The sequence below is a fragment of the Harmonia axyridis genome, chromosome 2 (assembly GCF_914767665.1).
Source record: "Harmonia axyridis chromosome 2, icHarAxyr1.1, whole genome shotgun sequence".
Taxonomy (NCBI): Eukaryota; Metazoa; Arthropoda; class Insecta; order Coleoptera; family Coccinellidae; genus Harmonia; species Harmonia axyridis.
Genome location: NC_059502.1, coordinates 24,332,629 through 24,347,615, shown reverse-complemented (window position 1 = coordinate 24,347,615; position 14,987 = coordinate 24,332,629). Strand labels below are relative to the sequence as shown.

Sequence of the window (14,987 nt, the reverse complement as noted above, 5' to 3'; positions counted from 1 at the left end):
CAGACTACTGAATCGCTCATGGTTAAGGAATTGGGATGGATGGAATATATGGGGGGATGTATGGATAGGGGGAAAAATGAAGACAAAAATGAACCTACGAAACTCACATAACTCAAAGTTCGGCGGTGAGCAAGTGCTTTCTGACGGCAACTTTGAAAGATGACAAAGAAGGACGACCTTTGATACTGTTAGGGAGGCGGTTCCAAAATTGGGAAAACCTCAAGAAAAAGCTATTGTTTGCGAAGTTAGTCGTGTGTGCAGGTATTCTCAGTGTAAAGTTTGAATGGGCCCTCGTATGATGATGCTCACCACCAAGTTTCTGGAGACCTTCATATAGATATGCTGGTGACTGTGCCGAGATGACCCTGAACCCCAGTGATAGCAGACGCCAGGAACGACGTTTTTTAATTGACAACAAGTTGAGGTTCTGTCGAAATACTGACACATGATCATATTTCTTTAAGTTGTATATGAATTTTATGCCGGTGTTCTGCAAACGATCAAGCTTGTTCAGCTGCTCCGAAGTCAGTCCAATGTATGAGACATCCGCATAATCGATAATTGGAAGCAACAATGAAAAAAAGAGTGTTTTCCTTGTCTGAAATGGAAGGAAGTTCTTAAATAAGCGTAGCTGATGTAGAGAGTAGTAAAACCTTTTATTTATCGCAGCAATTTGATTATCCCATGATAAGGTTTCATCCATGATTATACCAAGATTTTTGACTGTTTTCGAATAAGGTATTTTACTACCATTTAACTCAATCTCACAGCACCTTCCATCGAGTCCGCTCAACGTTCTGCGTGTGCCAATAATTATACACTGAGTTTTTAAGGTATTAAGAACTAGACCCATACTTGAGGCTTTCTTAGATATCAGAGCCAGGTCAAAGTTGAGTTTATTAACGTCTTCTGCAAATTGCTCCGGTGAGGTGTGTACATAAATTTGCAAGTCATCAGCAAAAAGATGGTACCTACAACTGGTGCGATCGAGCAGGGTTTGTATGTAAATGGAAAAGAGGAGCGGCCCCAAAACACTTCCCTGTGGTACTCCCGTCGACACATCCATCCAGGCAGAGGCCCCCTGAGCAGTGTCTACCCTGATCTTTCTCCCCTTAAGATATGACTCGAAAAACCTTCTGGTATTCGAAGAGAAGCCTAATATTCGCAACCTAGCTATCAATATGTCTAAGTCGATAGTATCAAAGGCTTTACTAAAGTCCAGAAGCACCAATACTGTGAGCTGCCTCTTATCCATAGCTTCACCGATGTCACTGATAAAAAAATTATCTAACGAATCACTTATTTACGTTTGTACCTTCAATAGCAGAACATCCTGTTTACCTTTAAACAGCTTTGTGATCTCCAAGGAAGCAATATCCACATGAATGAATGAGCGCTCAAAATCTCCTGCCGCCACGTTATTGCTTTTCTCAAATGTGTGCTTTGCGATTTTTGAAGAGTATAAAATAACATATAGAAAGTGGATACATCATTCATAAATAGAGACCAAATAATCGATGTTGAACGAAAATGAATCACGAATTTCTGCACAATATTTCAACAATTATTTTCATACAAAATGTTTTTGAAAATTGTTCCAACAATTGGATAACACATTGGCTCATTTCGATAATGCTGTCATTCATTGATTGTGATAACAAAAGGTAAATTCAGTGACCCTTGGAGATGAATAACGGTTATTCCCATCACAGGATAACAGACGTAAAGAATTCCTACATATTATTTTATTTGTTCTTCATGACTAACCCCAACCCAATACCGAGAGGAAAAACAATAAATACCTAATGGTTAAAAGGCATTAAAACATAGAAAGGCAAATTAAATAGTTCATTTTTCCGGAAATAGCTACGTTACCGGATGGACAAATATTTGTACTTAAATAGACAAAGTTATTTTACAGGTTTTTGTTGAGGTAATATTTAATCAGTTCGGATTTTTTCGGATGATTGAAATGTGTTAGAAGCGAGAGATAAGATAAGGCCTCAGAAAAATCGTCAAGGAATAATGAACTCTGAGAAGTGACCTAAGATACGAATAGATAGTCAATGCCCTTCGAGGACATATACAGGTCGCTTCCAAAGGTAATATCTCGTAGATGATATAATCTTTCATTCAGCAAAAAAAATTTTGAAGAAACAAAAACGATCCTTTTGTCAACATTATCATCGGCTTCAAGTTTCTCGAAAGATAAGTAAGCTCGAACTAAAAATCAAAAAAATTACAGGTCGCTGAACAATGTAAGCATATCCCTAATATAATAAATATTAGAAATTTTCAGAATGTTCAATTCTATCTATCATTCTGCTACCAAAGTATCATTTTGATAGATGTATCGTTTATTCGTAGACCAGCCTCTATATTAGGATCAGATGATTGGTGTTTGGAGTTCCAATGCATAGCTCTAGAGTAGGTTATCAAGGAATGGCTCAATAAGAACTATGTGTAACCATAGATATATGGCTGTTATGAGAACGATTGTTAGCTCCAGGGATATTCCAGTTGAATTGTTCTGAGGTCCCAGATATGGATCTACTAGACCGCTTTGTTAGAAGATACTTCACTCCAGTGTAAATTAGGTACGACTTGACTCTGATAATGAAAAATTATTCGGCATATGATTCATTCCTCAATAAAAAAGTGTAGAAAATGGATTGAAATCGGCCAGCACTTTGAATAGTTACAATAAACATCAAAACATCCCACATTACACATAATAAAATGTTCTCATTCTCAATATTTTCAGTTTAACTGAATCTCCTTCAAATCCAATAAGGCTTATTACTTCACAAAATCATCAATTTCATCTTAAACTTCTTCAAAAATAAGAATATGCAGCAGTATTTCTATAATATCTTAGTTTTATTTGATTTTTATTCTGTATAATCAATAAAGAATATGTGATTTAGTTGGATTTAATTTATGATGATTAGGTATATACTATTCGTGTTTCTTAAAATGGATTGTGAAGATCCAAACAAAACTCAGATTTCTTGTCTGTTCTTCACTTATTGTGTGTAATAATATAGTTATTTATGGACCAAGAGCATAAAGAAGTATGCATCAGAAGTAATGTACGAAATTTCCAGCAATTTTTGTGAACGTTACTGTTGTATTAAAATTTATCAAAAACTATTTGATGTTTCTTTCGATTGTTCAAATGAACTTCAACACCCTGTGAATCCAAATAAAGACTTTTTGAGCTATAGTTTATTATAATACAAATAGGGTAATTATTGTATTCTGAATTCATAGTGAACGTATGGCGGTTTACTTTTGGGACACCTGTATAAAGGACAGTACCTATATCTTCCAAAAAAGGTACTCAGGCGTACCTTCTGAGTCTGGTGTTTCTTACAAAACCTTGATAATCAGATAAGGAAACACGAATCTATGTTTGCTGCTCACAATATAACAATTCATGGATTTCAGAATTGCCAATATCATATTGATTCATTGATAATTTGTTATATAGAAGTTATTTGAAAACATTTCGCTGTTTTCATTATTCTCAAAGCCATAAAGTATTCAGATTATGCCCAAAGACATAGTGTACCCAATATTTGAAATCATTTGTAACAAACAGGAAACAGAGAGTAACTATCACTCAAAATAATGTAACTGCCAAGTCTAAAATATTAACTCGCGCCACAGGAATTGACCAAGGAAGTACACTCGGAGGTATTTTGTTCATTATATCTATCTTAATGATCTAGGAGTATTATTGTTAAAAATTCAAGAATTTGTTGTTAATTATGTTCATGATACCAGTTTATTAGTAAGTGATGTAAATTTCGAAGAACTAACAAGGAAAGCTGGTCAATTATTTCTTAAGTCCAAAGCATGGTTTGACCAAAATAAATTAATATTGAATGAAAATAAATTAAAAGCTATTCTATTTGATACAAGCAGATCACAAAAAGAAAAATCAAATATTATAAGTTGGCCAGGGTACAGTTCTCAGCTATCAGATTGTGTAAAATTTCTGGGAGTACATTGACCAATTTCTTAATTGGCATCAACACACTGAGATCCAGTCAATTAAATTAAGTAGAATATGTTTTTCATTGGGATCCATCACTAGATACATGAATGAAAGAACTTTAAAAATAGTTTATTTTGGGAATTTTGAAGCAAATCTCAATTATGGAATAATATTTTGGGGAAATAATGAAAATTTAAGTAAAATATTTTTGATACAAAAAAGGGCTTTCCGCATAGTTTTTAAGTTAAATTTTAGGGAATCTTGTAGGGGAAAATTTAGAAATAAGAATATTTTCACAGTCTTTGGTCTATATTTGTTGTTTCTGCACAAAAATAGGCACAATTTTACAGAAGAGAATTTAAATATATGTAACACAAGATCCTTAGACATATATTTTCCTGCACATAGGTTAACATTAACAGAGAAATGTCCATCTTACATGAGTATAAAAGCTTTCAATGAGTTGCCTAATCAAATTAAATGTATATCAGATTACAAACTATTTAGGAATAGAATAAAGAATTTATTAGTAATGTTAGAGCCATATATTCTGGCAGAATATTTCGAAGGGGCGGTATAAGGGCCTGTAAATGTATGACGTCATTTCACTTGAATTTTTTCTTTGTATAACATTGTATTTGTTTATTTGAAATAAAGAATCATTATCTATCTATCTATTGTTTACTAAGAAATAAGATCAAAATAACAAATTGGTATGATATTTTATGGGACCTAGAGTCGAGCCGCTTTGAATGATTTCAGTACCTGAATGGATGCCCGCTTGTCTCTCAGATTTAAATGTTGAATATTCAAATGAGCAAATGTAAAGTAAAGTCTTCTACACAATTTTTGAATCCTACTCCACCAAAACTATATTCCAACATTTTAGTGGTATTCATATTTCTTACAATGATACCGAAGGCAATAAGGCATAATTCTTCGTTTGAAAAAACGCATAAAATAATTACAAGACGTACGCACAACAACACTCTAATTTATGCCCTATTTCCATTAGAACGCCTCCGAAATCCGGCTCGAAGGGCCACAGTACGAAAAGATTCGTTCCGCCTGAACCCGCCAATGGTCAATCCGTCCAAAAACGTCGCTTCCATGAATTCCCGCAATTAGGAACAAATAGCGATCCATTATGTCCGGGAGATAAGATGGCTTCAATACCAGGGGAATTAATTAGAATTTATATGCAACGGCGCAAGAAACCGGCTTACGGCTCGGCACACACGACCATCGAGAGATGATGAACGTTCCTACTGTTCGAGTTCCGCGTTCGGTCAGACCGCGCGGGGTGCTTTTTCTTCTTTTTCCTCTGTTCGGTCCGTTTGTTCGGACGCCGGTATGAAGATGGTCGGGGGAAGAATTGGATGCAACCACGGCAGGCCAGGATTTAGGGCGATCTTTCGAAACGACTCTCTTTTCAATACTCACAAAAAATTTTTTACTTCTGTTCAATTTCAAGTGTAATGTAATTAAAAAATGTATAATAATTAAAAAAATTTGGCACGATTCAGATTTTTTTATTACTTAACAAATCTTTAGAAAGGCGGTAGAACTTATTTACTGGTTGCTAGGCCAAATTACTTACCGGCATCTCCATAATTTATTTTTATTTATTTATTTACTTCTTTATTCTTGACCTCTAATACAGTACAAGTACTGGTGACAAGGCCTATTTAACAATATACAAAAAAATAACTCTATATAATATTCAAAACAACAACAAAGTTAAACTAAACAAAATAAATCTTTCAGGTACAACTTTCTGGTGGTATTTGGTTAAATGCTTCTATTGCTCGGTAAATTGGGGAGTCCTGGGCTTTCCTTGTAAACCTGAGTTCACTTCTGATGGTACCTCTATCTCGGGTGTTATGATTATGCACATCCTGTATTAGTGTAAATTTATAATTTGACTTTATATAATTGTTCGTCACGCCATGAATCAGTTTAACTTGTTCCAATTTCTTTAGGTTATGAATGTCCAAAAGTTTAGTGTCCTTATATAATATTGATGTAGGTGTTAACATGCCATAGTTCAATAATGTCTTTATAGTTCTATTTTGGAACACTTGTAGCCTTGTTAATAATGTATTTGATGCATTTCCCCAACAATTAATGAGGTACTCCAGTCTGGAGGAAATCAAGCTGTGGTAGATCATTTTTTTGTGTTGTGTACTGAACATAAATGAACATCTTCTCAGTGAACCCACCACAGGAGTTAACCTACGTATCATGTGTTCTATGTGTTTTTCCCAATTCAATCTTTCATCAATATACAAGCCTAGATTCTAGAATTCTAGACGAATTCTAGCAGATCAACTGCAGGACTTGATGTACTACTTCCTTCCTGGAACCCATACTGATATTTGTCAAATCCAAATGTAGCATTCACATCATTCTAATTCTTGTCTTCAAAGTTTTTTCAATGATTTTTGAGAAAATACTGAGTGCTGATATAGATCTATAATTTGTTATTATTTGTCTTGAACCATTTTTGTGCAAGGGAATTATTTTCGCGATCTTCAATTGCTCTGGAAACTGCCCAGTAGTAAGGACCTCATTGACAAGCCTAACGATGGTGTCAACCACAACATCAAACAAGTTGACTAAATCTGACCTCGTCACTTCATCATCACCGGCTGCGTTCGATTTAATGCATTTGATCACTTCCACTAATTCCACTAATAATAAAAGGTACTTTCAATTTCATACGAATTGAAAATGTAAAATAAGAATATTTCGACAAAGTTATTGATAAAATAACTTATTTATGGTCATGTATGTGTATTTCTGAAATTCTTCAAAATGGGACAACAGAAATGTCACTTTTGATGAATGTCAATTTTGAGTTTTCAGTAATTAGGAAAAAGGCTATCGCATCACTTACGGATCCCAGCAAGGCCGCCGCTAAAGAGAAGGCAGGGTTTGCCGTCACCTAGGGCATAATTCAAGGGCGACATTTCAATCTTGATCAACAAAAATTACATGTGTAGAAGTTCAAAGTTAATTCGGTCAGCAACAACAGGAAGGAATACAGTCAAATTTAATTTACATCAAAAAACATCAAAGATGCCGCATTATATCCGTAAATATCCAGATGTAGCGGAATGCCTCATGGTGCTGTTGAAAAGTTGATGCTTAACAAAGACTTGCACTCATCAGGCTTGTCGACGTTCGCTTTGCTAAACTTTGCCGAATTTTATTGCCACTTGGAGCGATTTCCGAAATATTTTTCTTTTCAATTCATCCGGTTGTTTTATTTAATTATATTAAAGAAAAACGAAATGTTCTCATCATTTATTCAGTAGAATTCAGTTGAGCACGTTCATTGTTCATTACATTCCACGATTCCTAAATCATCTCTTCGATTTAAAATTGAATCCATAAAAAATAATAACACTTAACATGCCTTCAATTGGTGAAACATCTCCTTTCAGCTCCAGTTCTATTGAATTTAAGTTTACAAGCATCTCTTTGAAATTTTTTTTTGATTGACTTGCAATTATTAGAAGTCTCATTCACATTAATTCGGACCTTGAATCGTATCTGAAAATTCCAACTCTCCAGCGCATTATAGTCAAAAGTTTAATTTGTCCTCGAATCAATACACCAAATCCAATAATCTAAGACTATTCTCGGCTCGAAATCCAAAAATTACTTTAGACATTAGATGGTTCACACCCTGAAAGAATACCTTCGTGAACTTGGCTTTTTGGCAATGTGTTAGACTTATATCAATAATGAAACGATAACATTTTCAGAGGGTTTCATTAACAAATAATAAAAAAAATTAATTATGTGTTTGAAAACACCGATGTTGAATAACTGTTGTATAGTATATCCAAAGTCACTTGGAGGAATCCAGAATATTTCGCTTATACAAGGGTTGTCCAAGTTTCCAGAAATTACTTTGGGGCCAGTGAATTTATTGCTTAAGAATACTTTCAAATGAATCCCGGTATTTAGCGGATCGCGGTATCCACTTCAAAGTGACTTTGGATATACTCGTCTAGGCATCGACGAAATAATATGGCCGATGTCTGCTTAAAACAACTTATTCTAAGTAATTCGAACGTGACAGAATCTGTGGAGGCTGGTGCAAATTGCACAGTCTCCTCCTCCTCATAACCCACACATGTTCGATGGAATTTAAATCCGGTGAACGGGGTGGCCATGGCAAATGAAAGATCATAGTTTGATTAGCAATATGAGGTCGTGCGTTTTCTTGTCAATTTTTGTGTAAGACGCTCACTGAACTCGGTTCATTACAGAAAGAAATATTGAATTAGGGTTGTGGTACGGACCTGCCTCCGGCACTCATAACGTACCACCGTAACGGCTGGCCAAATCGCATAATGATGACTTACGAGACATGGTTAATCCGTGAATTGTGGTAGTGTCAACAAACACGCTTAAGTATCTATTTTGTAGTGTCATTCATTTGATTCTGAGAGAGTCAAAATACCCCTTTCTCATAGATGAACGTCGCTTCTTCCCAGTAATGTATTTTGTTACGCCAATGAAATTTCATAGGTTATATTGTCAATTGAGAGTTAGAGCCGAGAGATATTCTAGTGGGATTTTTTTATGCTTATTTAAAGAAAAATAATCATGTAATGGAATGCATTCAGTATTGGGAACATTACTTCCCTTAAATATAAGTAGAAGGTAGGTCCTTCGGAATCACTTTCGACCAAATGTGAACATACAAAATAAATATAATCAAAATCGGATAAGATAAACATGTGATTTGGAAATACAGTTATTTTTCCGAACTTCAGCACCTTGTATCTCTAAAATGACGCTTTTTAGAATATACGTTTAAATGAACTTTTTTTCAATGAAAGTTGTTTACGATGCAAAAGTTATTGAACTGAAATCTGGACCACCCTGTATATTAATTGATTTATTTCTCAAATATATACTGAAAGAAAAGAAAAAATTAGCAATGTAGACATAGAAGAAAAATATGAAATACATAATAAGATATTACGAGAACATGAAAAAATTTTTCAATAATAAGGTAGGTAGGTAGTTGGAATTCATTACACAATTAGTTGAATGAAATCGATGAAGCAATAATTGGCATTCTGTTACTTTTGAAAATGGAAACAATCAGTTATTGATTCAAATGCTTGGGGGTAAGAATATGTGTGACCGTCATATACGTATTCACAGGGCAGCCGCCAGACGTTTTAGCGCCCCGGCAAAATGAAATTTCACCGCCCTGCTCTGCCTAATTTATACGAATTTTCTTTAAAGGAGCCTCTGTTAATCCTCTTAGGCATCTTTTCAATTCCATAAAATTTTTCAATTTTGAATCACCTTGTCAAATTTATCAAACGACGTTTTGTCGATTTCATCAAAAAACGTCCTGCATTGTTTAAAAGTACGACGTTCTATTCATGAGACTATAGTAAAGAGACAACGTAGTTCAAAAAAGTGTACTTTTGACTTTGCGCCCCTACAATTTGGCGCCCCGGTAAAATGTCCGGTATACCGCTCCTGGCGGCGGCCCTGCGTATTCACTTCACTGAGGTATCTATGAAGTATATAAATTTATCTGCTGAATGAGCGTTAACATTTTCTGACAAAGGTGACTCATTTTATTAATCAAACTCATAAAAGTTCAAAACCAGCGTGATTCTCCAAAATATTCAAAGATTTTTCTTTGAATTCAGACGAGTTGAATTGGCATTTTTTAATGATATAATAGGTATGTGGCATGTGAAAGAAATGGGTAATTAAAAGCTGCCTTGAACTGACAAAATTATATTAGGTGTAGTAAAACGAAATCCATTATTCTTTCAAAAGATGGCTTCAGTTATCATCTCGGCTAAATCCGATCGCCATTTTCGTTTCGTCGATACCGTTCCTGTATTTTTGATGTCAAAGATGCACAACGCATTAACGCAATGTCGATAAAATCATGGACATTGTCGAGTCCAACCGTCATGTAAGCACTGTTGCCCAAGAACCAAAAATTGCACAGAAAACCATTTGCATATAGCTGGTATCAAGAAAAAGCTCGATGTATGGGTTATGGGTACCACAAGAGTTGATGCAAAAAAAAAAGTCATGGACCGTATTTCTATCAACAAATAGCTTATCGCAACGAAATAAACCCATTTTTGAAGCCGTAGGTGACTGGTGATGAAAATTGCATCACTTACGACAACGTCAAGTGGAAACGGTCGTGACTAAAATATCCCTTTTGATGACCATCAGGAAAATATGGATAATTTTATCACTCAGTTGGGAGAAAGCTGCGAAATGTCCTTATTTAATATAGGTATCTAACATTTTATGAAAACTATTGCGATAATAGATTTGGTTGGCTTCTCTGAAAAATATCATTAAAAGGTACAGCAAAAATATGCAGTATTCCAAGATATTTTTGTGAAATATGCAATAGCTGGAGAGAATTGGCTCATTAGAGAAACACAACTCTGTTTAAAGCAGAAACATTTCAATAAAAGACTAATCTAACACCGTTGGGCGTTACTAAGGTCAATGTTCTAGAATAGAAACGAGTAATGAAAAACCTTCCAGGGAAAACGGTGGATTAATCTCTAGATTTATGGAATAGCCTTATAAGTACGCTAATACCTCAGAAAACGATCGATACAGGGTAAACTACGTTGAAAAAGATAATTCGCAACCGCAAAACCAAACCATAGTGATCGATAAAAACGCGGCATCCTCCAATGAGCACGGTTCTATTATCCGCCACGCGGGTCAAAGCATAGAGTCGCGTGTCGTGGGTGTCATAACCGAGGCGTGCGCAAAACGCGTCTACTCTCCGGCTAATCAGCCGGTCCTACTCCTATCTCTTTGTCGAGCAAAATCGCCTGAACTTTGGCTAGCGCAGTTGGCGTGCGAACGTTGCTAAGGTGACTACACGCAACAAGTGACAATAGCTACCCGCCCACCACATGGTGCCGTTTGCATCTTTTTCGCAGAAATCTGAAGGGTGACACGGCACAGTGACGACCCCAGTGTCTTCTGTGGTGCACCACAGACCCTCTATGCTCATCTCATACACGAAGGACTCGTCCTTGACATTTCAGTGATGTAAACATCATTTTCGAACGGATTGAATGAAACAATCGTGTTGTGCCCATATAAAATCAGCCTGAACCGACTTTAAACTGCAGTGTTATTTATTTAACCCTTCATAAAACTGAAGAGTGATATTCGATATAAATATCTTGATCTCCTTCAACTTTAAAACTGGCTGTAAACACATAAACAAAAGTGTTCTCTCGAAGGTCTATCAGAGTTCTCGCTAAATTCACAGAGTAAATAGTTGTTATTTCTGAGAAAGTTCAATATTTCGACAGGTGATCCAAGGCACCTCGATTTTCATTGACATTTCACAATCGTAAAGAAAGATTAGGGATTTACAGACTTTCGCGTCACATAAAATTAGATAATCTCTTGATAACGCTGTGTTACTAATATTTGTACATCGGATTCCGTTTAGAATAAAAAGTTATACTTATCTCCGTTTGAAGTCTACCGCTTGAATACAGAATCGCGTAGAATTTGGACAATTTCATTCATTGGTCTTCATACGTCTTTGTTTTAGGGAATAGTGTCATCTTAACTCTGTGACTTCGGAGTGCCCTTCACAACCGTTTTTCAGATACATAGACAAAAAGAATTATCAAACTCTGTGACTTATTCGGAGTGATCGCTGACCACGACTTTATTTCATCATCATTCATAGAGAGACGAAAGCGCTGTAGTTTCGAAGTGATTCGCGAAAATTTTCGTTGCGTGTAAACAGGTTGTTGACATTTGTGTGCCCAAAGGGCTATGGATTCCGGGGAGTGTTGTGTCGCCCCAACGGGAACTACAAGATCCGACGACCAGATAGTACCCGCTCATCCTGGTGACTGCTGGAATAACGTACAGAACAATTCTCAGACGTTCGTTGACGCTTGGCTTTTTCAAATGCAGGTCAGTGTCTCAGAGATTTATCGGCTATTACTCTTCATGAGATGTCAATGGGTGAAAATTTGTATTCTTAGCTTTCCACATGTCAACTGCTAATAATTAGCGTCGTGATATAAGTAAATAGCATATTTATTTCTTCTTTCGGACAAATATCAGTTGCGAAAAATGGAACCTCAGATATCTACACTATATTAAAATCGAGCACAGGTAAACGATCGAAAAGAATCGAATAAAGATGAATCGAAAAAACATTAGTAATGCATCATGCCCTTTGTTTACATGTTTAGGCCTACTTAATAAGGTTATTGATATTTCTTTGGTGTAGTATACTTGAATACCTGTAACTTGAACCAAAGCCAATAGGAAAGAGATGGAGTGTCCAAGCTTACGAATTGATTCAGTTTAATTTCCATAGCAAATCTCGTGCATTATCTTGTTGGAACAAGAATGCTTCTCTGGAGATAGTTTTGTCTCGCGTGAAGAGTAATAAATATTCGATCTTCTAAGCATCATTACCCTGCACATACCTATTCACTGAAAATAAAACATCACTTCTTTTTCCATGTCGTCTTTTCAAAACCGATTCATCACTTGATACAACTCTATCCCTGCTTTTGTGACTTGTTGACTACACAATGTCAGTCAGCTAACTCGGTATTCTGAAAAGGGAGACAACACAAATGATGATAACATGAGAACATTTGTTACCTCGAAGACAAAAATTTTCATTCTCTAATACAAATAGGAATTCAGATGGTATGTGAAATATTGATTCGTAACCATTATTGTAGAAGATCTCCATATTTGGTTATTTGGCGACTTTGGATTTTGTCGATCTACCATGTTGGAACATTCTCGATAGCTACCCCCCCACATTATATTAGGTATACAACTTTGCTTCTGCCGTTTTGCAATAGATGGCTGTAGCGATAAGTGGTAGACGAAATAAAGAGTTCGTAGATGTCATACAATGAGCTTGAGTATTTGTAAACATAACGCCATGGAAATATTAGTCGATTTCTGTCTCTGCATCATAAAATTATTCTCGATAGAACTTGTCAGCTTACAAACCAAATGCTCGTCATTTGCGGGAGGTTTTGATTTTCTGCTTCAATATGAATAAATCTGCGGCTGAGGCTCAGCGAATGCTTTCAAATGCCTATGGCGAGACCACTATTAGTGAAAGAACATGCCGAGAGTGGTTTCAACGCTTGAAGAACGGTGATTTTGACGTCGAAGACCAGCATCGCGGTGAAAGAGAGAAGGTTTACGAAGATTCAGAATTCGAGGCATTACTTGATCAAGACTCGTGTCAAACGCAACAAGAATTGGCAGGATCATTGGAAGTGATGCAACAAGCCATTTCAAAACGCCTGAAAGTCATGGTAATGATTCAAAAATAAGGAAATAGGGTGCCGTACGACTTGAAGCCTAGATATGTTGAACGGCGTTTGTTTGCTTGTGAACAGCTGCTTGCAAGACAAAGGCGGAAGGGGTTTTTGCATCGCATTGTGACTGGAGACAAAAAATGTCTTCATTACGATAATCCAAAGCGCAGAAAATCATGGTGATATCCCGGCCATGCTTCCACGTCGACGGCCAAACCGAATATTCACGGTTCCAAGGTTATGCTCAGTGTTTGGTGGGACGTGCTCGGCGTAGTGTATTATGAATTGTTAAAACCGACTGAAACAATCACAGGCGACCGTTATCGAATGCAATTAATGCGTTCGAGCCGAGCATTGGAAGACAAACGGCCGCAATACAACGATAGACATGTTAAAGAGATTTTACGGCATGACAATGCTCGACCCCATGTTGTGAGAGCGGTCCACACATACTTAGAAATGTTAAAATGGGAAATCCTACCTCACCTGCCGTATTCTCAAGACGTTTATAATTCTGACCATCACTTGTTTCGGTCGATGGCACACGGCCTGGCTGACCAGCATTTCCGGTCTTATGAAGAAAAAACAACGCGGGATTCGTTCGCTGCCCGAATGAAGTGGCCAGCGATGGACAATACTTCGAATCATAAATGTATAACCAATTTTTGACATTATAGTCTCGAATTTCGAAAAAAAAGGAGGAAGAAAAGGCGCCTATGTATTTATTTACCTTCAGCACCTGGTTCGTATAAACTTTCCACTAGCTCAAATTGTCGGATACCTTGATCGTGTATACTAACTAGTAATGCTGCTGTGTCGTTGATCAAAAACTAGGTGTGTTGCGGCTCCAGAATCTTCCTCTGTAAACCACAAACGTCACGTGGAACAGTAATGCACCATTCTCTTGTTATCGAACCACAGAAATTGAAAGGTACGTCGAGCTACCAGCAGTAAATATGAGTAATCCGTCAGTCATGACCGTCGTGATGGATTATCCAATTCCAAAGAATCCATAACGTGAAAACTGCATACAAAACCACAAATCGTCCCAAATTTCACCCGATTCCGCGATTTCGATGACGGCATACCTCACATATCATCGAGATCCATGCATCAAGATCGCAATAACTCAGCGACAACGCGCCGCAAAGTTTGAGGTTAACATCCGTAGTTACGGGACGCATTAGAATAGAATACGGAATTGCGGTGAACTTTTCAACATTGTTCCCAACATCGGAGCGGTTGCGTTTTTTGAATCTTAATTCGACCGAAACCGCAAACAGAAATTCCCCACCGTTAAGGAGCGCGCTCTTTTTGCGCATCGGGCAAATTGCTGATTTTACAATTTCGCGTATAAGTACATAAGTATCCGCCAGATACGAATCTGTTGGTTTTATCTGAGCGGCTCTCTTCTGGGAAACGGGAGTGAGATTGAAGAGGCGGCCATGGGAAATGCAGGCAGGGTTCAGATTGAGGTTAGGTCGGTTGTTGCGTACCTTAAATGGTAGCTTTTTATCTGATGTTTTCGATGGATCTTATTACGCCGCGATTACGGCGTGAGAGTGGAGACGAGCAGGCATTTATCTCGTCGGGAGTATCTGGAGATCTCGCGGTTATTAGGT

At 36.8% G+C, this 14,987-nt stretch overlaps 1 protein-coding gene across 1 annotated transcript in view; it reads left to right on the top strand.

Moving 5' to 3' along the window:
* Positions 1-10,888: 10,888 nt before the first annotated feature.
* LOC123673508 (dendritic arbor reduction protein 1-like) overlaps positions 10,889-14,987 on the top strand; it is a 475,514-nt gene continuing 471,415 nt past the window's right edge. The window contains exon 1 of the mRNA XM_045608027.1: positions 10,889-11,980. Coding sequence (XP_045463983.1) covers positions 11,837-11,980 — 144 coding nt within the window. The 5' untranslated portion in view covers positions 10,889-11,836. The remainder of the gene's footprint in view (positions 11,981-14,987) is intronic.